Here is a 24,703-nt window from a genome sequence, read left to right as displayed (position 1 = left end):
TTTGAATGAATGAAAAAGCTGAAACTAATATTCTTTAGAACAGCATACAAATTCTATGGAATGGAATCATACACAAAAACTCGTCAAAAACCTATAGCTCAATAATCAAGTGGAATTTGATGCATGTGCGCAAAAATGTGCGCGTTACTACGTACAACCGAAGCACGCAGGAAAATGTGTGTGATGTACTAGTATTCAAAACGTTTGACTCAACTATGTTGGCATAACAGGTGCACATCTCGGTTTCGCATACGCATACCTTCTATCTCCACAAAGGGTTCCATTACATTTGAACCCACGTACATTTGAACCCATGGCAATTGCACCTGTATGCTATTGCACCTATGGAATTTTTTTTGTTTTTCGGATAGTTGAACCCACACTAACCCTAACCCATGGGTTTTAGCACCCGCATATAGATTGAACCCGTGGATATACACATGGGTTCAAATGTACGTGGGTTCAAATGTACGGTCACCCTCCACAAGGATATATTAATTTTGCCAAAATCAATGTAGCTCTGAAAGGTTGCGGTTCTCCCAAAAGAAAACACGTTACACATCTTTAGATACCAGTGGATGGTTTTACATGGCCTTGTTCCTTGTTCGGAGTGAAAGACGAGGTCAAATATTCCAATCCAATTCAACTAATAAAATATTTCCCAAGTCCCTAAGCTTAAACTAGGAAAACGAAATGCGCGCGGCAACGCAAATGTAGTTTGAAGAGCGCAATAGAAAGTGGCTAGATACTGTCGATGGATCTTGGCTTGTATTAGCGAAATAAACTACCATTTATTCTACTAAAATTGAATTTCTGACATTGTAAGGAGATTCAATGTTACTATGTATGCAAAACGAAACCATGTAGTTATGAAATAATTGTTTTTAACAAAAGGGCTCTCCTGAAGTATTTGTACCAAGATGGCGCACAACCTGAATATTGTATGCTTACCAGGTGGGGGTTCAGGATGTGCGTCATCTTGGACCGAATACTTTAAATCCACTTAAAAAAAATTGCTCAACATTATATACTCCACACCCACCTGGGTATCATTATATATGTCATATACATTATATCTAAACAATAAAAAAAACTTTATGTCCCAAAACAATGTTAAGGCCCGATTCTGCCGGACTATATAGACAATATGATATAACGAAACTTTTGCTCGATCGCAAGTTGATTGTATAGTTTTTTTCATCTTTAACCTTACCTACTACCGAAAAAATGTTAATCATTACTAAATAAAGCTCAGCAACAATATAAGTAGAAATAAATAACATGCAGGTTGCACTTTGTCCGCGGTTGTTCTTCATTATTGATTCGGTTTAATTAGTATTACTACGTTGTTCATAGCATGCATTTCGTATCAACTAATCAAACCAGTGAGAAGTTTAATTCTTCATATTAAAAGACAGCATTGAATTGAAATAATCAAATCGATAACATTGGATATCTATTGCAATATGTATCATTGTATAATAACGTTACGCTCATAACCGAATTGCGAAAGACACTTTTAACGAATTTTAGTTTTCTCGTTGAAACTCATCAACGTGATGTTGCGCAACATGTTAATCCATATACATTAAATTCAAGAGTAATGCTCAAACATGTAGGCAAGAAAAGTTCCAATGACTAATCGCATTGCCGGTAGCTTATTTATACAACCTTCATGTATTATATTAAAATCTGCAATGAAATTCATTACCTGATCATTTCAAAACTTCAATGTAAATTTGCAAGTAAAGTTTTACTGCTGTCCAATAAATTAGCGCTAAATTTTTAGTCGTTTTATTACAATAAATAACATGCAAGAAAAACATGGTTTACTCATTGATACCTCATGCACGGAGTGCACCTGATGAAGCCCAATTTTTTTGCGGATAGACATGAACAATACAGAAGAAGCTAATTCAATGGTCGATCGCGCTATTGCAATACTTCCGTCGGAAGCGTGAATATTTCTTGATAGGTACGCTCGCAAGAACTTTGATCCCATCACATATTCTATAAATCTTTTTTTTGTGATTTTTAAATAAGAAGCTATATTGCAGAGCGACTTATGTATTTTCAAATCATTTAGCAGTACAAATGCTTACGCCAAATGACTGATTCAGTCACATTTAGACCAGTTCTATCTTAGATAAACTGATTTGAGGGTATAGTAGTTTTTTTCGATCTCGGACAATTAGCGATTAAGGGTAAAAAAAAATTAATGACACAGAATCGCTACGATCGTGTCTTCTCATATAACGGTCAATATTCAAAACGAAGAGTAAATTAACAAGTCGTTTATGAGAGAAAGTAATGTATTTTGAAGCAATGTATTTTCCAGTATTGGTTTTCGCGCCCCATTCCCCCTGTAATATCTTTTTAACGTTTGTTTTTCATTTTATTTGTGCAAAGTGTACTTGCATGATTGTGACAAGATAAAATGCTGATTACTGATTGAAGTCCCATCGTACCCATTAGCTTCACTCTTGTATTATATTATTTATTTATACTTGCTTTAACGTTTTAAAGTTCCAATTACCAAATATGTTTTTGATAGTTTGTCATATATGTGTGAGCCCACACCAGAATAGATATTACATAATTATTCATTAGAAGAATGATGTTCGACGTACATCCAGAACAAGCATACCAGGAAGATAATTCAAGAAATAAAATGTTATCAACAAGATTAAATTCGTTTTTATATCTAGCACTCTTACAGATATGTTCGTGCTTCGCTACGGAAAGTGAGTATATTATACACCAATAGTTTTGTTGTAATTGTATAAAATGATATATATATAAATTTTCTCAATCAATATACATTTGAAAATATTTTAAAGTATCTTTTAATTGCCGACCCGACACAGTTATGTGACATCTGGAGCTAACACCACTGGTGTAGTCTAAGCACACTTTAACATTTTCCGATGTTTCCAATTCATCGTGCTACTCCTTTTCTTTTTTTAGGCCCGATTTGTGGCACACGAACTGGACTTTCTATTAACAGTAGGAGCATTGGCGGATCGTTGGCAAAGATTGGAGAGTTTCCGTGGCAAGTAGGGATTTATTATCAGGGGTATGTATTTTTTGTGCATGTACTTCAAAAACAATCATTCATTTATATTCACAAAAAGGGTTAAAATAGGAAAAGTAATTTAGCCTCAAAAATGTTTTACTGATAATAATTACAATTTTATCACAGGAGACAAATATGCGGTGGAAGTATCATTGATGAAAATTGGGTATTAAGTGCGGCACATTGTTATGACAGAAATAAGTAAGCAAACACGAACCTTTTGTTTACAACAATAACTATTTAAAATCTAGAAAATTCTTCGGACTGGTGAGCATGGTATGCAACGGCAAATACACTATTGTACACAATATAGTAAAATAGGCTGGAATATACTACGTACATAAAACAAAATATCCGATGTTTTCACTTTTCTATCATTTTGACAAAAAACGTCGGAAACGGAAAATGATAAAACCGCTTAAATATACTATTAAATTGAAACACTTTTAGTATGAAAATTGACGGTCTTCACGTGAAAGTTGGTGATTTGGACAAGCTAAAAAACGAGGAAGGAGAAACGATATTTGGAGTGAAACAGCTCCTGTTGCATGAAAAATATGACTCGACAACTTTCAACAATGATATCATGTTGATAGGTAAATGATTCGTGATAAAAGTAAATGGACACGAAATAGACCAATGGATCGTTTTGTCAAAATTGTTGTAGTTAAAATTTAAAAAAATTATCTTTAACTAATGGAACAATTGCTTTGACATTTTCAGTGGGTAAAGACTGTTGTTGTCATTAGTGCTTTCATTTTCTCCTAATTGTTTCCTATGAGATCCGCTATTTCATCCGAAATTTTATTTCATATTTTGGCTGACCTCCGTTTTCATTTTGCGAACTCGGTGATCAGACACAATTTCATATGAGTCGCGTAGACAAGGGGTTCTCAAACTTTTTGTGTTGCGGAGCCCTTGAAAAAGTTGACTATTATTCACGGAGCCCCAAAATAAATGTTAAAATTGTTACTTTCCGAATAATATTCCTGAGTAAGTTAAAAGCACTGTACTTAATGCGAAACCTCTTTTAATAGGGTTAATACAAGTCATAAATTAATCTAAATGTCAAAGATAAATTAAATATACTAAAGCTGTAAATTTGACACGGCGATATTTTGCTCGTGAGTGCGAAAGAACAAAATCAAGCTTGACAAATCCCAAGATCGCAAAAATACGACTGCAATTGATGTATAGTTGGCAGTTTATCGCGTATTTTATGTTATTTCAGAATAGTATTCTTTCATTTTGGTAATCCTAATAATAAAATTAGCCAATTCAGTATTTTAAAAAAGTAATCGAATAGCTCGCGGAGCCCCTGGGTTTCTCTCACGGAGCCCTGGGGCTCCGTACGGAGCACTTTGAAAAGCTATGGCTACCGGCACTGCTGTTAGTCAATGAGCATATGTTAGTCATGGGATCTTTGTGTCCATTTATTTGAGCTTTGCTCTCTTGTTATTTGTACGATCAATTATTCTAAGAACAAAATATATTTGCAACTCAACTGCTCCCAGTCTACCACTCTTTTGCCTGTTAGTTCTCGAGATAATATATTTCCCATTATAACATGTTTCTATTGATTTGTATAATATTCTATGTGCATTTGTAAATGGTTGAGTTTTATTCTCATTCTGCAGAACTCAAAGGATTTGTGACATATTCTAGTGTCGTTCGTCCAATTTGTCTTCCTAGCGAGTCAGATAAAATTGTATCTGGTGAAAGATGTTTTATTTCCGGATGGGGAGAATCTGCAGAAAATACTTATCCGTCAAGGCTACAAAAGGTATTCAATAAAATGAAACTAGATATCAACCCAATGAATTAGAGTATGGTCCAAAAATATGAATAGGCCTACATCGGTAAGTCGTTATTTTAAGAATGACGCCAATAAAGTGAAGTTTTATGCTTTAAATCAAACTATGGAATTTATAGCCTGATATATCTATATATATTGCAATACGCGCCAAACAAGCCTAGTTTTCGTGTGCCATCCAGTGGTGGGATTCAGCCGGTTCGCACCGGTTCTATAGAACCGTCTCACGAAATTTTATGAGATCAGCGAACCGGTTAGCATTACTGGTTACTGTCAATGTTCTGTTTGTAACAGAACAGGCTGAAAAATATGACTTTTGTGAAGGAACCGGCTGACAAAAAATTTGAATCCCACCACTGGTGCCATCTTATATTCAGTACTTAAATCTTGCTACTATATAATCTCGAAAATACTTGTATAGAAGCCATCCCGTAGCACAGTGATTCTTAACCTTTTCGAGCCTGCCGAACCCCTGCGTTATTCGACCGTTCCCGCCGAACCCCATATAATTGAACAATTAAAACAAGTAGCACAATCAAATCTTTATAACAAAAAGACCAATTTTGTTCATGGGTTTGATCCTTGCGACTAAAGTTTCGAAATAGCAATTGTGTGTCACAATAGTGTCTCAGCACCATGTTGAGGTCCTTCTGCACACATAACGATAAGTTTAATAAAAGCTCTGCAGTTGAATATTTTTTGACATAAATTTACCACTTCGTGACATTCAATAACTCCCAAATTCTATATTCATTGATGTGCACCTAGTTCCTATCTTCTACTTGTCGGTAAAACTGACTTAGATTTTATCAGCATAGTATAAATAAGGTGTCGTTCACTCAAATATTCAACTTCAATTGACAACGAATTGACCATAACAACCTAAGATATTTCATGCTCATAAGCAGAAAGCATCTAAAAGCGCTATCATAGATAAGTACACCCAAGCACACAACATCTATACCAATAAGTTTTTCGATGAAGTGTACTATAAATTATCGAAGCATGCAACAGCCATTGGCGGATTCACAAAACCTTACATCTGAGCGAAGCTACAGACAGCTAACCTATTCTATGAGTTGTTTTAACACGTAAGTTAGTACATCTGCGCGATGAACTATAGGTATTTTTGCATAATATCAGACTGGGTAATGAAAAATATTACATGATATGCAACTTTTCCAGAGGATCTTCGTCGAACCCCTGGAACAGCTCCACCAAACCCCAGGGGTTCAATCGAACACAGGTTAAGAAACACTGCCTTAGCACGATCAGTAAACTGGTCCCATTGTAGAGATCAGGGCGAGAAATATCTGTTCATCTGCACTAACGATGGTGTGGGATATCACATCGCAGGAAGAACACGACCTACTGCTATTCACTGCAAATTCGTTTAGACTTTAGGAGGTAGTTGTGATCAGCTGAATTCTTGATATTCGACCTAGTAAACCCAATGTTCATATTTTATTTTTTCAAAGATTTTTAAGTTACGTTAACAGCATTTTCAAACTTTATTTTGTTCATTGATACAGGCCGAAGTCGAACTTTACTCAAATAGTGAATGTAGTTCAATTTATGACGAACTTTTTTCCGAGAATATGATATGTGCTGGCAGAAGATCAGGCATGGTAGACTCGTGTCAGGTTAGAAGTTTACATAGTTTGACCAAAATGCAGACATATTTGCCATTGAATCCTTCTGGTTATTTACGTATGGGCCTACCTGTATTGAAGATCCCGCATATTTAAAAAGGGAAATTGGTCCGTTCTGATGGATATTATATAGCTATATCTGCATAAACTGCACCGGTACACTGTACAAAAAAAATTCAACAACCTCAAAATAAGACTTGTAAATGGTCGTGTCGTCGCTCACTTCTTTATCTCTCGTTACGTGATTTATAAATTTACGGGTGAAGAGGTTTGGCACCCGTAAAGCAGTCAAGTCTATATAATTAAATCAATGATTTGAGACTATCACCCAGGGAGACAGCGGCGGACCTCTAGCATGTAAAATGGATAGCACCGACCAATTCGTATTACGAGGTATTGTTTCATGGGGCAAGGATTGCGCTGACATCAGATATCCTGGAGTTTACACTGATGTTTCTAAATTTACGAACTGGATAAGGAGCAAAATTGATTCTGGAATAAAGGGTGAGTTTAACTTTGGAGGTTAGTCTATCGGCAGCTAGCGACTGAGAAGGCCCGTTGCTATGACGTTGCTACTGGTTACATCGTTGACCAATCAGAAGAGAGTTTATTGTCGTATACGTAAAGATGAGACTCAGTCGGACTCACAGTCTCGCAGAAATCTGGGTTGTTTTTAGCCTGCAAACACGTTTTATATTCACAAATAATATGTCCGTTTCGATTACCCTTCATCTTCCAATCCATCGAGAGAAAATTGCTTTGATCCCACAAAAATAGCATGATGCTTCACCTCAAGCCGTTGCTGCAAATTTGACCATCTGAATTCATATTTGTTCTGTAGCAAACTGTGCTATCTTATTTATTTTTATATTTGACAGAGAGAAGTGCAAATCTTGCATCATTCACAATCTCAGGTGATCCATGCGTCGGAGGGAGCGAAATTATAGGAAGTTATGGAAATTTTTCTAGTCCTGTTGGCGAATACGAAAAATATCCACTAACAGTTGATTGCAAGTGGATTATTAAGGTGATTTGAAATTTGAGAATAAACGTTTTCTTTTTCAGAGACAACTTTACTAATTCATGGCACATAGCCGGGAAAACGTAGCATCCTTGCTATAGCGAAAATATATGTTCAACAATGGATTTGGTTATAGTTTCAAATAAGAATGAATGAAAATACGTGGAAGTAAGACGGAATTATTTTGTGTGATTCGCTCGCGTTTTTTTTACACTTTCCTAATCTAATGTTTTGGTGACCGTACATTTGAACCCATGTACATTTGAACCATGTGTATATCCGCGGGTTCAATCTATATGCGGGTGCTAAAACCCATGGGTTAGGGTTAGTATGGGTTCAAATATCCGTAAAACAAAAAAATTTTCATAGGTGCAATAGTATGCAGGTGCAATTGTCATGGGTTCAAATGTACGTGGGTTCAAATGTAATGGAACCTAATGTTTTTTTGTGGGGAAAATCGACCTTTCTTCTTCTTATGCAGGCTTCTAATAACGAAAACTCAAGAATTAAGCTTAGTTTCACCAAATTTCTGGTGGAAGCACAAAGTCGTTGTCTCTACGATTACGTCGAAATCTACTCTGGTGAAGTTACCAACTTTGTGTCAGCAAATCAAAACGATTTTCTTGGAAAATACTGCGGAAACCATATACCCAATGATATTTTGAGTGAAGGGTCCATAATGACTGTTCATTTTTATTCTGATTATTATCAAGCTGAGCATGGATTCAATGCCATATTCATGGAAGTCAGTGCAAATGATTACAGCCGTAAGTTTAAGTTATGGAATGGATAAAAATGTTAAAATATGGGTGTTGCAATCGGGTTTATGCGATGGTGGGATTCAAAACTATAAAAATAGGTTCTTCTTTAAACAACAGAGCTATTCTCAAATACGCGTAGCATCGCATAATTTTGATGACGTCATAGCAAAAAATAAAATTAATAGTCCTCTAGCAAAAAATATAATCTTTACTCACTGAAAATTTCAAAGCAATTGGTCCAGTATTGATTATGGAACGCCCAAATATAACCGTTGCCAGATCCATGCCATATTATTAACTCCGAGAATGGGAACGGAATCGCACCACTGGGTTTATGTCTTAGATACTCGCTTTCGCGAAATACTAAGTGTACTTTTTATACTTAAATTTATTTCAGAATCCGGTTGCGGAGGAATTAAAGAACTGAATCAGGATGGTGGAAGATTTACATCCATAAATTATCCGAGTTATTACAATTTGAATAGTAAATGTGAATGGGTGATAGTCGCACCACTCGGGAAATTTGTAGTTTTAGAGTTTCTTACATTTGATCTTTATGAATCAGATGCAATCGGCTGCACAGACAAGGTAATGCCAGCAAGTGAACAATTGTATTTCAGAAAATAAATAAATAAATTATCGATCGCTCAAATTCGATTGCGCCTCGAATTACCAGCAAACATTGCCTAAAATACATCACAAAAAATTATCTAAAGGTTACCTACAGTCAAACCAAAAGTACTTTCTCACTTGAGATGGAACGGGTTACCTGAACGATATAATGCATTTTGCCATGAGTCTCACTCATTTCTTATGCTTTCTCTAACAAACGGTTGCCAAGTACTCAGAATGAGCAACCATCAACTGTTATTCATACACATAGTCTTCAAATCAGGTAGGTGGCCACGCGGATACATTTTGCACCAAGGTGAAATTGTTAATTGATAACAATAAAGTATATACTAAAAATATCACCCTCAAGATATTCATAGAATGATTTTACATCAGAATGTAATGTAATACGTAAACTTCTGATTTGCAGGTGTCTATTCACGATGGAAACTCGACTTCTGGAGATATTCTTGATGGATTCTGCTCACAACAAGGTTTCTTTACGTTTACCCATTCAAAAGATAATACTATGACAGTTGTATTTGAGAGTGGTAATAATGGACAATCGGTTGGATTTGATGCATTGTATCAGTTCTATACGAAACAAGAAAGTGTGAGACACGATTAATATATCATTTTATTGTATTTACAAGGCCCGGCGTTGGGCGCATCGTGTTAAGCCTTGCCATCGGATCTCTGATTAATGAGTGATTTTTTTACGGTTATTGTAACCGGGAATTTCATTTTCTACATGATGTTCACTCACGTTTTCTCGCCATCAATGCCTGCACAAGCGTCTATCTACCGACATGTGAGTAAGGAGGTACTGTTTCGGGAAGGACCGAATTTACCCAATTCATTACCCCCGGATAAATGGATTTGAACTCAATATGTGTAACCCGTGTTGTAAATACAGTTGTGTATAACGCTAGCGCTTTCCGCTATTAATAACGTTACATTAGACTGACATATTATATAATATTTTGTAGACTGTTGAAGAAGCAGACTACTCAACAGTGTGCGGTATTACAAGTGTTCCAATCAAAAGTGATGCTCCGCAATCTCGTATATACGGAGGACAAGACGTAACGCCAGGATCATGGCCTTGGCAGGTATGAGTCGATCGTTTCTATACATTCAGTGTTGCGTTTTTACCTTGGCACATCTCTTCAACACAATCATTATTGTTCGTTATATGATGACGCGAAATTGAAGACAATAAAGTTGGATTTGCATTATTCAATGTCAATGTTTTGTTACCTTTTAAAAGTTTCTGTCTGAAAGGAAGTGACGGGAAGTGTATACTGGATCGCAACAGAATATTCCCAAATGCCTCTTAAATTCACAAGCAAATTAAATGAATCTATAGGTGTCTCTTCGAGCATGCAAATCCTGCAGTCATATATGCGGTGGTGCAATCTTAAGCGACATGTGGGCTATAACAGCAACACATTGCCTCTTATCGTAAGTGGATTTCTTTCATTCTAAATAACGACTCTTGTCACACCTAGGAATATTATTTTTGAATTATTTATGTGAGTGCAATATTTGCAATAAAATTCCATATATATTATGCCGTGATTAAATTAGAAGATGGTTCACACGTTTCAGAGCATTCAAGCTTTGTTAAATTACTGTATCCTTGGAAGTATCGTGATCCTTCCGGTTAGGTATACTTTCCATATAAAATGGTCGAAGTAGTATACATTATGTTAAAACACGAGAACCTTAACGTAGCGTAAACAGGATTATTATTGAGACATCAATCGCTAAGCCATAAGATTTTGAATTTTAAACAATTTGTTACGAATTACATTTCTCCGCCTCTCTACAACTATTGGAAATATATTATTTCGTTAATCCAATGTGTAGTTACCGAAAACGTTAGCTCATATGCCCAACACGAGACATTCCGTAGTAGCAGATGACAGCTATTCAGGTTATTGCAAGTTTTGTCATATACCAAGATTTTTGATTTTTTGGACATGTTTTCATTTAGTTCTCCAGCGTATGTTGTTATCGGCGATTTTAGTCACCTTTCAGCGGAATATTGGGAAGCTACTGTCAAGATCGCTGATGGTAAATATGTATATATATATATTCTCTAATTAATAGTTATGATATTTTATTTAATGCTATGAAACCTAGACTTTGAAATTGTATAAAATGTTTTTTGTGAATAAATTTCCTTGTTATCGAAGAGACGATATTTTGGGGGTTTCAAAATTTGAATAGGTGTTGTTTTATTAAATCTGCTAAATGTGATTTTAGAGTCATCTTCTTAGTCAGTTCTATATCAAAATGTGAATTTTCTCTGGGAAACCAACTAGAAATTATTCCCGCTAAAATATTATTTAATTGGGTGCTCCTGAAGTATGCGCACCAAGATGTCGCATAACCTGAACCCTAACCTGGTACACAACCTGAGTTCAGGTTGTGCGCCATCTTGGTGCGCATATTTCAGGAGGTCCTTTAAATGATATTTTGCAACATAGCTTACTAAGGACTTGATATTGCAGTGATGAATAGAAGTTTCTAAACTCGAAGTAGCGAGTCATAGGCCATTTGGGTCTCGAGTCAAAATCACTAAGTTAGGTGATGTCGAGTCCGAGTTATTTCATTTAGATTACTCGAGCCACTTCGAGTCGATGATTCATCTAATTGTATTACTTCATTCAGTTGTTCCCTTCCCTGACTTTGGCAAAGACATCGCACACAACCACGATTTGACGTTGATAAAATTTGAAGAAGCAATAACATTTAATCAATGGGTTCGACCAATCTGCCTTCCTCCGTCAGATCTTTCTTTCTTATCCGAACCAGACAGCGCAGAATGTTATATTACAGGTAGTGTCTTCATTTTTTTTCAAAGATTATGCAAAGTGTTCGAAATATTTAGTGCACGCGATCGGCGGTGGCCTAGCGGTAGAAGCGCTAGAAAAGACCACGTTGGCATTGCAGGCTACGCATCTCCAGTACAAATCCCATGTTATAAAATGATGAAAATTTCACTTATGTGGCAATGATTCGAATGTGCAATGAAAATTTAACTTTTCAACGCGTATGCAAAGCGCTCGGAACCAGAACTTCCAAAATCGCAGTTTTACTATACTCAAACAGGCGTCAAATCTCACAAAAAAAGTCGGATCATCAAAAAAGGATATTCACAAAATTATATCCTTTTCAGGATGGGGAGAGACTGAAAACGAATTATATTCAGATGACTTGAATGAAGCGAAAGTACCGCTGCTTAACGAGAGCATGTGTTATTACTATTACACCACTCATGCAGTAAATGATAACATGTTCTGTGCTGGCGAGGTAAAAGGATATTGTGGTACATTCTTTAAATAAAGATCAGGTTTTCTGCGATCTTTTTTATATTATATAACCGTGCTGGTATCATGTAAGCAAGCTATGGTACAAGCTCGGAAATGTCATCTTCCAAGCAAACGTTTTCAATGATAATGTCATCTAACAAGGAATCATATTCAACCCATTATTAAAGTGTTGCGATATAAGTAGCTGTGTTGTCCAAAATAAGTTTATTACCTCAAAGTAATGACAAAAAGAACGCTTCTAACCATCTAGATCTAGAACTAACTAAAATAAAAGACAAATCTTAACCGATAACATTTCTCAATTCCAGGGAGATTCCGATGCATGTCAAGGTGACTCTGGCGGACCAATGGTATGTCGCACATCTGTTGGGGGAGCATGGGTTTTATATGGAATCATTTCATTTGGATGGGGCTGCGGAAACAGTGAATATCCAGGAGTTTATACCAAGGTACATTAGTAAAATATGGTTAGGTTTAAAAAAAAGGCCTCCGAACGGGCTAGCTTTCGTTAAAACAATATATCATGTAAAGATGTACCATAATAATGGTTACATTATTTTTCACCAATCTTAGGACAAAAAGACTATAAATGTGCTAAATGTACTTACTACTGTTAATATTTAATAATTTACTCATGACATTCTATCTTTATTGTAGGTTTCTAATTACTTGGAATGGATTCTAGAGAATACAAACTTGACCGCAGGACCGAATATAATATGGGAAGAGACTGAAGAAAATGTATCACAACCTAACCAAACGTTTACAGCTACGAGAGAGTAAATACATACTTTGGTATATGAACGCTGCAATGAAGATACTTTCATATTTTTCCATATTGCAATAGGTTTTCATTGGGAGAATCTGGATGCGGTGGATATTCGATTCTAACTGATCAAGAAGGATATTTCAATACAAGTCTCATTTTTGATAAAAACTATATTGGGAAACTAAATTGTCATTGGACAATACAACTCCCTCCAAGTGAAAGTGAAAAAGTGGTGCATTTGGAAATTGAATTTGGGTAAAAATTATTCTATCAATTTATCAATATGCAATTTTCTTTGTTAAACCACAAGGCATATAGTTAGAGGCCGTTTTACAGTATTTTGGGACGCTCCAGAAGTGTGTGTACCAATATAGAGGTAAATAATTTTGTTCGCCTACTTCACATCAATACAGACAGTCCACGAACTCGTAATAGAACTGAAATGAGGATAATCGGAATAAAATTATGGCCTAACCCAGGCCTGCACAACTCAAATTACCACGAGGGCCACAAGCATAAATCTGAAGGCCCGGCGGGCCGCAAACTTTGCCACATACATATTTCACAAGATGAACTACAAATCAAAATAATATTGTAAAACAGTTAAATTTAATGAAACACTTTCATTACTGGGGAGCTTAAAAATATGAAGAATCTCATTTTTTTGAGTAAAAACAAGGTACAGTATTTTTGCATATGAGATGGCAAATATGTATTCAAGTGTTCATCTACCTTGAAAACCCACCCTTCATTTTCAATATTTCTTTTTTATTGGAATTTGGTATTGCGTGTTACAGTATAAACTGACTGCAGGAAAATATTTTAATCGGGTTCAGTTTTGTAAAATCGTCCCAAATATATGTATGACAATTTATTTAGTCATATCTACCATTATTGGATATTTTCATTGTTTGCTAGACAAACAATCCGTTTAGTAGCAATACATCTTCCTCTGTTGTACTTTTTTGACTGTCAAATTACATTTTCCCACAAAATCTGCTCCAATTTGTTTGAAATTTTACAGTAAATAGCAATATCTTTTGTGCGAGAATTTCTTCACCATTCATAAATGAATGAATTGTTTTTTAAGTTCTAAATTTGAATAAAAAAAGAAACTTCAGTTTCATAAACTGATAGTAAAAAATAATGGGGTTATAAATAGAATGCTAATATGTACTAATGGGTGTGAGGGGGCGAGGGTTCAAGCGACGAATTTTAGGGATCGCGAAAGGCACACGAATTTCACACAAAGTTCGATATTTATTGAAACTAGTGCAAAACATAAATCTCACGATTTCGAATATGATCGGAGTAGCGGCGCGCTTGCATAACAATGCCGGCTTTGATTGTTAGACCCGAGAAGTGGCGTGTTTCCAAATCACCCGCGGGCCGCACAGAAGTATCTACCGGGCCGCATGCGGCTCGCGGGCGGTATGTTGTGCAGGCCTGGACTAACCCTAACCTGGTACACGCACTACGGGAGTACCAATTTTTGTGTATGCTTTGTTCTGTTATTCTATTTCAATATACTTTATATATAAGTTTTCTTAAAGCAAGATCCCGAGATTTCAACCAAAAATAGAACGGGTATTAATAAAATAGTAGCCCAGTGATGTGATCTAATAGTGTTGGACAGACTCAAGTTATTTTCGTTAGTCTCGACTCCAGTTGTCCTTCGAGAAAAAACACTAAAAAACTTTATGGATCAATTTTTGAGAATAATTTTTTACTCTGCTTCGATGGAATGAAACTTTGTTCTAAAATCTAAACTATTCTTTCAGGTTGGTTAACAGCGAGTTTGTATCTCCAAATCGTACAAAATGCAGATACGAGAAATTGTTTATACGTTATCTCGGTAAACGTGGTAGATATGGACCTTACTGCAGTTGCCCAGGAACTGGAAATATGACTTTTGTTGCCAAATCCGACATTAAAATTCGTTATAGAGCTAATACAAATCGACCGATTAAAGGTTTGTAGCACTTAATGTCAGTAGTTCATAATATTATCCCAAAAACGGTGCTCCCGAAGTATTCGTACCAAGATGGCGCACAACCTGACCATAGTATGTGTACCAGGTTGGTTTTGTTCAGGTTGTGCGTCATCTTGGTACGAATACTTCCGGAGCGCCCCAAAAACTGCTATAATGGCGGGTTTTATGTCTACTGCGATTTTATATATCACACGTTTTATGCCTTTAAAATACAACTAAGAAGTATATTACGCTTCGAATCAATTATTAATAGGGTTCACGGCAAAATATGTCATAAAGGACGCAGAAGAAAATTCAAGTTGTGCAGGACTCACTTATGTTATGCCTCGTTCAACGATAAAATCACCAGATTACCCTGAAAAATATTCCAACAATATGAATTGCAAATGGCTTGTTCAGTCAACAACATCGAAAAATTTTTTGAAGCTGAAATTCAAGTAAGATACAACGTAATTGTACTTTTCAAAAATTTATTAGTGATCATTAGACATCGCGAGCGTCATAAACGTTTTGAAATAGAACACCTGATCCTGGTCACTAGTCAGACTCATTAGAGGAGTGTGCAACCAACTTCAGACCTCTAGCTGGGCCACATAAAAATGCGGAATGTGTTTATCGCCTAGCGTTACAGTAATAAAGACAGCTGGCAAAATGTCGAAAGATTAAACGCAGCGACAAGAGCAAAACAGAATTATGTATTTATATCCATGTGAGCGTCTTTTTGAACATAAAAATTTTCGGGTTGAGATTTTAAGCTTCGTTATGAAATATGGAGTGTTGACAAGGTTCACACCAAATGGCTTGGCGGTCTGGGTTGTGGCCCGTGGGCTGCCTGCCCCCCTGCATTAGAGTGTTTAAATAAGTTCAAAAGAATTTTTGCATATTTATCCATACAAGAGAGATGCCGATACGATCGGCTATGTCTCAAGCACGGACTTTTGTGCCGTCACCAATTCATGTCTAGTTAGGGAAATCCCTAGGTATAAGATTCAGGTTCTCTTTTGTATGGAACTCACTAACATGAATCTCATACATAACTTTCGAAACACCATAAATAGCGCTGATTGTCGTAACGCATTTGCCACGGCCGAAGCCACGAACGAGTTCACAACATTTCAGGAAGGGTTACGCGAACCATCTGATTCCCACTATTGAAAACCTCACTAATTTAACGATGAGAATGCTTAGGCACAATGGATGATGGTGGAGGACGTGTCTGCGAACAAGCTCTTGATTCTCTTGCTTGCATATATATCTCTCCACGAGATACGATCATGCATGATAACCAGCAGCCCAATTCCAAGCGTGTTCCAAAGGCTTAACACCATGTTATAGTAACGCAACATAATATATATTCCCAATACCATTATACAACTAAAATTCGAAGAAAACTTGTTCATTTTAGCATTGCAACTCAAATACTTCTCTAATACCAAATTACCGAAATAACATCTATGTAATTGTATTTATGTATTCCTGCCCAATTGTAATTTTTTTAAACCTTAACTACAGAAAACTAAAGATTGAAGGGAGCACCGGATGTGCTTTTGATAATCTTAAAATCACTGAACTAGTCAATGGAGAGAATTACACTCATCCACCGATGTGTGGACCCAAGACACCCCAAGCAATTATTGGCTATACAGCGATGCTTATTGAATTTGCATCCGATGACTCAGTAAATGGAAGAGGTATGTTAATGTTACTTGTTGTTTTTATGTGTTATGTTGGAACAGAACGTGAGAACGATGCTGGTATACGATTTAGAGACACCAATAATCCCAAATTCGCATTTTTTCTGTAGCTATGGTAAGAGCTAAGTATACACGATCGTTAATGTACTTGTACGTATTTCCCATAAACATGTGAGGTTCTAGGTTTAAATGATACAATTTATTAGTTATTCATTCATAGTTTATACAATTAAAAAAACGAAATGATTATATTCAAAGTGCAAAGTCCGGTACAAACCAGTGGACGCGATTGTTGGTTGAAACGTTGGACATCGCTTTGTTTCCATGGCGGGTTAAAAAATTTCGGCTTCAAATTTGATGCCCACAACCTTGCCTAGTGTGTAATAAACTAGGTTTTGGCTATGCCAGACCGGAAAGATTTCGGCTCTACCAATGCAAAGTATGGCCTTACATAGGAGTGCCTTACAGAGCCTTGTTCGGATTGTAAGACGTGTAAAAATTGAATTCGAAGTATTTGAATGTGATGAAAATGTATGTATGTAGTACAGAGTGTTCCTTAACAAAGAATATTGAAAATACGCCCTAAAACGTTCATGTGAAGGTGTAATTGTTAATTGATAGCAAAAACAATCTAAGCTAACGAAATTTGGGCGCCCCAGAAGTATTTTTATCAAAATGGAGGTATCTAATTTTGTTCGCCTACCTTACATCAAGTTGTGTACAAGGACTGATTACTATGGGCAGGAGGTATATTCACTTGGCTAACACAGACAGTCCCCGAACTCGTAATAGAACTAAAATAAGGAAAATCGAACTAAAATTATGGCCTAACCCTAACCGGGTATACACATGCTAAAGAATGAAATTGTCGTTCGGCCGTTAATCATTATGAGATTTTTTTGTTGATAATATGATACCGTTCCATTAAAAATATTATATGAATAATTTAAAAGATTGTACATATTTATTAAATCCCAATTTTTTCATATTTTATAGGTTTTGCAATAGATGTATCAGAAGTTCGATCCATGCCTAAGCAACATTCTGGATGTGGTGGGCGCATGTATTTAACAGGAGATCGTGGCAAATTTCAATCAATGAATTATCCAAGGAAGTATAGTAAAAACGCAGACTGTACTTGGGTTATCATCGTGGAAACCGGTTACAGGGTATTTGAAGTTCTGATGTATTAAAAAATAGTTTTATTCCTCTAGGGTTGTTAGCTGGTATTGTTGTGAATTCTATACTATTTGAAGATAGGTTTACACGGAATTATACGGTTCAACTAAAATGGGACGTTTCCTCAAATCAAGCGATATATAACAATTTGAAAATTATATAATATAAAATGTAGGGCAGCAGTTATTCAATGCAGGGGTGTGCAACCTGCGGGCCAAATGCGGCCCACAAGGAATAATTGTGCACCCCGCGGAGAAGGGCCGATTCTGTATCCGGCCCTACGGTATTAAAGGTTGCACACCCTTGATTTAAAGTATTTTGATAGACATGAAGCGTTGGATTTAATTTGTTTTTAAAGGTTTAAAGATTACTTTTTCAATTTTAAGTCTCTTTTGATTATTTGACTTTTTTCATATCCCTGAAGTTTTTTTGGGAGTGACAATTATTTTGTTTCAGAAACTTGCAGTTCATTTATCATTGTCTAGTGCAGTTTTTCCCAACCCGAGTCCACGGTCTCAAATGAGTCCGCAGAGCGTTTAAATGAGTCCGCAACGAGTCAGAAATTCACTGCGGGCCGCAAACGTTTTTGCGAAACTTAATTAACTATCAGCCAAGTTAGGATTTGCGTTAGAATTTACAAAAAAAACATGAAAATTCAGTTTATTCACATGACATTAATCGCGTCAATAATTACTAGTTACGGAGTAGGGCTGGGCATATATTCGAATATTCAACTATTAGAATAGCATATTTACTAATCGAAAATTCGGTAACATGTGACGCGACAGGCCACTTGCGAGTCGCTTAAATCAAACGATTGGATTTCACAACTCACTTGTGGTTTTCCGACGAAAACAAAAGTCTATACACGCTTCGATCGATTCGATAGATAATAGGTGTTTCTCGCGAGTTCGAACAACGAGAAATAAAAAAATTTTCTGGTAGGTGTATAAATGGTGGCAACCCATATTTTCTAAATTGAAAAGCGGTCCGCGACCGATTGAAAACGCTTTTTTAGACATTGCAAATCGCAAAATTTCGGATGCTACCGTAGTATACGTACCAGGGCATTTTTCTTCAGGATTCTCTGCTTTACTGCCTTCAGATTGGTACGCACAGTGGTAATGTCGAATTCACACAGATTTGTCGAATTCACAAAAATACGAATCAAAACAAGATATAATCGGGCACTTTACCACGCATTTTTGTGTCCACGGATTGTCATGATATTTTCTGAGCAGTATTGCTCTTATTTCGTCAACACAACCGCAGATTAAAAGAATCACACATGTGAACGGATTGAATAGTTTATGCAACAGAAAAAATCATTGAAAAGTCGGCTCTTTTAACGAGTGACGTATAGTTGTTCGCGAGTATTTCAAGGCGATGAATATGTATTTTTGATTTACTAATATATATTATATACTTCAAATATATTTTTAATAAAAACTAAATTAAGTTGTACATTCTGGAAATTTATAGCAGATAGTATGATTTTTTCTAACAGCGATAACAAATTCGCAAGATCGCAAAAAATATGTATCAAAGCTGAATATAATCAGGCAATATATTCTCTCATTATTATGTTCGCAGATGGCAGTGGAATTTAAAAAAAAATAATGCTTTCATCTTGTCGTAAGTCGACGCAACCGCGAGTTACCATGATGAACACAATTAAATTAAAATAGAAATACATTTTAAATCATCGTCGTTGTCATGGAATGAATACTGCGCGACCGAAAAATTCATTATACACCAAAAATGTCGGCTCTTTCAACGAACGCGTAATTGCGGCGAATTTTCGATTTTGAAATTCGTTAAATTTCTGTTGTGTTTGGTTTTATTGCTGCTTTACACAGAGTACGGTTGCAATGAATGCACCTCGATTCCGCAAAGATTTTCGTCGATGAGAAAATAGTCCGCGACCAAAAAAGGTTGGGAAACGCTGGTCTAGTGGAAATCACTTGATGAAAGATTAATCAGAATAGCTCAATTAGAATAGCTTGGACCGTTTCTACCAAGAAAATTTTTATTTCTTGAAAACAACGAACCTTAGAAAGCATAAACAAACTCTCGGATATTCATACAGCCTGCCTTTTTTAAAAACCATCGAACTGTGTTTAGTAATGTAATTCTACTTTACTGCAGGTTTCTGTGACGTTTACAAATTTTGATGTGGAATACACACCTTCATGTAAATTTGACTATGTTGCAATTTATAATGATAAACTCCCAGTGGAAGAGCAGTTAGTAACAAAGGTAAAGAAAACATGCATTCGATGATAAACAATGTTTTTTGTGAATACCATTTTCATATTATCAGCTGTGAAAATGCGATTTCTGGTGTTCTGTGAATCTATGCAGTCTTATACATTTACAGTTAGTATGTGATCACATTTGCATGGTAGTATGGTATAGGAATATTACGTAAAATATGCATTACATGTATGCTAGTTCGTATCAAACAAAGTCATTTGAATTAAACAAATAAATGCTTGGACATAAGAATACAACCAAAAACAAGTTTTCCAAGCCAACTCCGTTCCTTATAACATTGATTGAGAAATTGTTCAGAATATGGTAATCATGCATTTATCAAATATTTTGAGATCTGTGGTCATAAAGGAAAGAAGAAAAGAGTGTCGACCGATATCTTTACGTACACTAGTAAGGACAATATCATGACAGTTCAATTCATAAGTGATGTTGGCAAAAACAAAAAAGGATTCACCGCTGAATACTCTACAGCTCTACCAGCAATGTCGAAAAGTTTCAGTAATATTGTTCAAAATAAAAAAATGAAATATTTTGAAAGGTATGATATTTAATAGAACCTTAAATAGTGACAAGATACTGTTAAACGGCAATTTTCAGTTTCCACGTTCCCTCATTTACTAATAATAACCTAAACATATATATTATATATATTTATAGCAAAATCACGACACTGTCACAATTCTTTGATGTAGTGTAACTCAAGGATGCTCTTTTATACCGACACTATTCTTGATTTACGTAACTTTTTTCACACTACAAGCTTTTACACAGCTTATATATAAAGTATTTTGAATATTAGCCGAACACAAGTATTTTAATATATATACCCCTTAATATAGCCTACCCCTTTATTCCAAGCCTAATATTTAAGGTTTTTATTTTATTATAATGTAGAAAAAATCTATCAAGTTTTTTTTTATAGATACCTAATTTTTGTATACTATAGCCAAATCAGAGCAAAACTGCGCCCAGCTCACTCTTCAAATTGAGTATTAGCATTTATTGAAAAGTGAAAGACTTTTCCAGAAAGTAAAATAATTTTTATTTTATAGGGAAAAACCGGGGGTAAAAAGTTGCAGAGATGTAATTTTTACTGAAAATGAAAATGTTATTGTCTACGATGGAACATTAATGAAGAATCGTTTAAATTCAGGTAAACTCATTGTGGTACTTTTTTGCAACATTAATTGGTTTGAGCATATTCTGCTTGAATTTCAGGAATTATTTGCTACTACAGAGTACTTGTTGATAAAGATAGGTTCGTTAAAGTATGGCTCACAGAAAATTCATTTATTAATTTGGATGAGGAGGATTGTCTGTTGATATACGAAGGAATTGACACAGCTGATGCTTTACAAGGTTAAGTATTGGTTTTTAGTTCATCTAGTTCACAATGAATAGATTTTATTTCGATATTGGAATACTAAATTTGGTCTTAATAATTTACTCATTCAGGATGCCTTATTCCATAGCTTTTAAGCGCAATTCAATATTGAGTAATAATCATGCTATAATCCTCAAAATCTTGGCTCAATTCATTTGGTTAAATCTAACTGTAATTAGTCACTCATTTGATGAGGTTCTATAAACTAATATATGATATCAATACCACACCAAATTCACATAATATTCTACATTAAACAAAACTCAACGCTACAGAATGCAAAATAGTTTTGTTGTCTTTGTTAATGTGTTCTCCAAAATCACAGACAAATCGGAACCGTCAGTCACCATTTGTGGAAGCGCCAATCAGACTCAAATTTTCTCCGAGTTTATTGTGTTTAATACAAGTGAAATATCTGTGGTGCTCATCAGTGATGAGAAACGACTATTGTCCACAAGCATATTTAAGCTGTTCTACACTGCAATCCGGGGAAGTAAGTTGGAAAAAGAAGTGAATTAGAAATTAGTTTTCGTATATAGCCTACTAGTCAGTGTTACTAAAAGATTTTGACTTCCTACCGTTACGGGATTCTTCTGATCCATTTTATTGTATCATAAATAGGAACTAAATATCTCAATTTTTATAGTGATATAGAACAAACTGTTGTACACGACAGGGATTTTTATCAACTCTTCTTCATACGAAGTTTCTACATCCCCAAATTTTTACCTACTACGTTATCCACTTACCCAACTTTCTCTAATATCACTTTTTCTTTTATTTGGTATGAAATGAAATATTGATTTAGCGAAGAGAAAGAAATCAATCGTGCCATAACAACATAACTAAAAAGTTAATTTTCCTTCACCTGTATGAGGCACAATTATGTTTCAGAACCATGTGGACTAGAACTATCTTCAAGTTGGCCGTGGATTGTTTCTCTACAAAGCTTGAAAGGATTTCATTTCTGTAGCGGAATACTGATCTCCGATCTATGGATTTTAACAGCAGCGTCGTGTAACTTTCTGTAAGCAATCAAACTTTGTTCATGAGTTTTTATACATCTATGAATATATGTGAAGAGTTACTTTAGCTACTCTAATAATTAGCATCATTCGACATTCGTTATAAACGGTGCAACGATGTATATACCGGTAGGCGGTATATATAACACAAGAGAGTAATGTTCAAATAAACCATTCGTACCTGAGCTTTCAGGCCTTAAAGAACCGGGTTTGCTAAAAATATCTGCGATCAAGCGTGACCGAGGTGTTCAGGCGTGATAAAATGATGTGATCCTCCGTAATTAAATTAATACTGCAGCGGCATTGTCGAAAAAATGGCGATCTGCTATACCGTATGGCGTATACAATGTAGTGTTGCACTATTCGTAAATATAGCAACAACAATCACCCAAACAACAGCAACACTTTAGCGAAACGATGTAGGTAGACTTCATGTCCAATATCTATTTATTTAATAAAAATTGCAATTTGAATATGCAGCGTAGGGAGAGATTACGTTTTGATTTCTGGCGAAACGAGAAGAAATGTTGAAATCGTCATCAAGCATAAAGATTACAATCGTGATTATGGATTTCCGGCCCGTGACATTGCACTGTTGAAGGTATGCATTCCTATTTCATTAATTCATTACAATTGTTATTTCTACTCTTCGTTTATTATCTTCATTTCCACTGCAGTTATCATACTCGACAACAACAGAGCCGTGCTGTTTGCCGGATTTCACTAATACGGGAATAGAAGAAATTCAGAGAGAAAATTGTCTTCTTTTGGGCTGGAATTTCAAAGATATCGTCAGAGGTAAAAAAAAATTCAAAAAACCAAAGAATCTCCAAACTGTATCTGATTCGTTGTACTTTTTTCAGTACGTCCTCTGTAAAATTGATCATGTTTTGACTAGTGGTCTGGCCATAGTAAGCCTTATGTTTGCGTCTTTCTAAAACTTACACAATGTGAATTGTTTAACAAGGCCTACGTCATCTCAAATTCATGGCGTAATGTGATTTACAAAATATTTGATTTCATTTTTTATTATACAATGTTAAAGTCACAATTTATCGAAGACTCAAGTCATCTAAATGAAATGACTCGACTAACAGCTAGTGAGACATAGCCCAATGACTGGCTTAACTCACGACTTCTGCGACCCAACGCCGGTCTTATTACCTAACCCTAAAGGACATCCACGATTATTAATATTATTGTGTTTTGACTTAATAATTTGTATATTGTAGGCAAAGTCAATAGAGAGACAATTCAAAATATAACGGTGGACTTGATTCCACATAAAAAGTGCAAAAAGTCCTGGTACGGAAGAATAATGCCAGACATGGAGTGTGGCGTGATTAGATCACGGAGTAGTTGTCAAGTAATTTTATAATATTTTTATCTATCTATATGTATTGCTGTAAAATTGTATCGACCATGCCGAAAGTGCCGACCATGCCGTCGTTACCGGGTTCTGAAATAGAGAAGATACCTGAAATTCTTATATTTTTACTATGGGTGAGAAAAGACGATGTGAAGGATTAATCAACATGACTAAGCCCTGCCTCTCGTCTTATTACAGGCCAAAGCATAATAGCACCCGAACAAAACGATTGTTGTTGGATGGATGAAATCAGCAATGTCCAGCAAAACAAATATTTTATCTCAACGGAGTTTTTCTCTTTATACGTAGCCTACATAATATGATAATTCTACTCATTTCAGAGTGATGTTGGAGGTCCTCTCATCTGCCAAAGCGAAAGTGCACGGCAGCAATGGAAAATTCTAGGCCTCTCAAGTTGGGGTTCGAGAGTTTGTTTCAAAAAGAACAGACAACAACTGCCCAATGTGTTCACCTGGGTCCCGAAGTCATTGGATTGGATTAAAAATACAGTCGAGATGAAAGAAGTGTGAATTAATAGTTTCACTCAAAGTGCCATTATTTTCTTCGTGTCATTTTGTCCTTCAGCTGCTTTCCACAATAAATGAAGACTGTGGTCTGTAGTTTACATTTCTAATACAATGGGTCATCAAACTAATCCTAAAAAGGCTGCAAGACTTCAAAGCAAGTAGGTTTTCCCATGTTTAAAACCATACAGAGCTGTATAAAGCCATATGACA

The 24,703-nt window shown here is 35.7% G+C and overlaps 1 protein-coding gene across 1 annotated transcript; it reads left to right on the top strand.

Moving 5' to 3' along the window:
• The first annotated feature begins 2,555 nt into the window (after nt 1–2,555).
• LOC120340511 (ovochymase-like) lies at nt 2,556–24,591 on the top strand. Its single transcript, XM_078120013.1, has 33 exons — nt 2,556–2,744; nt 2,968–3,076; nt 3,203–3,277; nt 3,527–3,672; nt 4,714–4,859; nt 6,422–6,532; nt 6,874–7,045; nt 7,420–7,568; nt 8,044–8,329; nt 8,721–8,911; nt 9,366–9,548; nt 9,925–10,047; nt 10,305–10,399; nt 10,935–11,014; nt 11,615–11,782; nt 12,123–12,256; nt 12,585–12,725; nt 12,934–13,055; nt 13,124–13,300; nt 14,827–15,017; nt 15,292–15,475; nt 16,551–16,729; nt 17,729–17,901; nt 20,060–20,170; nt 20,521–20,726; nt 21,241–21,341; nt 21,407–21,547; nt 21,898–22,065; nt 22,467–22,599; nt 23,078–23,198; nt 23,275–23,395; nt 23,830–23,963; nt 24,308–24,591. Exons 1-33 carry the CDS (start codon nt 2,615–2,617, stop codon nt 24,494–24,496), a joined length of 4,890 nt encoding a protein of 1,629 aa, XP_077976139.1. The 5' UTR covers nt 2,556–2,614; the 3' UTR covers nt 24,497–24,591.
• Nucleotides 24,592–24,703: the final 112 nt, after the last annotated feature.

This window comes from Styela clava, chromosome 14 (assembly GCF_964204865.1).
Source record: "Styela clava chromosome 14, kaStyClav1.hap1.2, whole genome shotgun sequence".
NCBI lineage: Eukaryota > Metazoa > Chordata > Ascidiacea > Stolidobranchia > Styelidae > Styela > Styela clava.
Note: the sequence above shows the minus strand (reverse complement) of the source record. Positions and strands in the feature narration are given on the sequence as shown.

Bases quoted from the DNA above. Each gene is read 5' to 3' on its own strand.
- LOC120340511 (XM_078120013.1), top strand. From the start codon at position 2,615: ATGATGTTCGACGTACATCCAGAACAAGCATACCAGGAAGATAATTCA. The intron at 6,533-6,873 runs GTTAGAAGTTTA...ACTATCACCCAG, and splicing joins GCATGGTAGACTCGTGTCAG to GGAGACAGCGGCGGACCTCT. The intron at 9,549-9,924 runs GTGAGACACGAT...AATATTTTGTAG, and splicing joins TCTATACGAAACAAGAAAGT to ACTGTTGAAGAAGCAGACTA.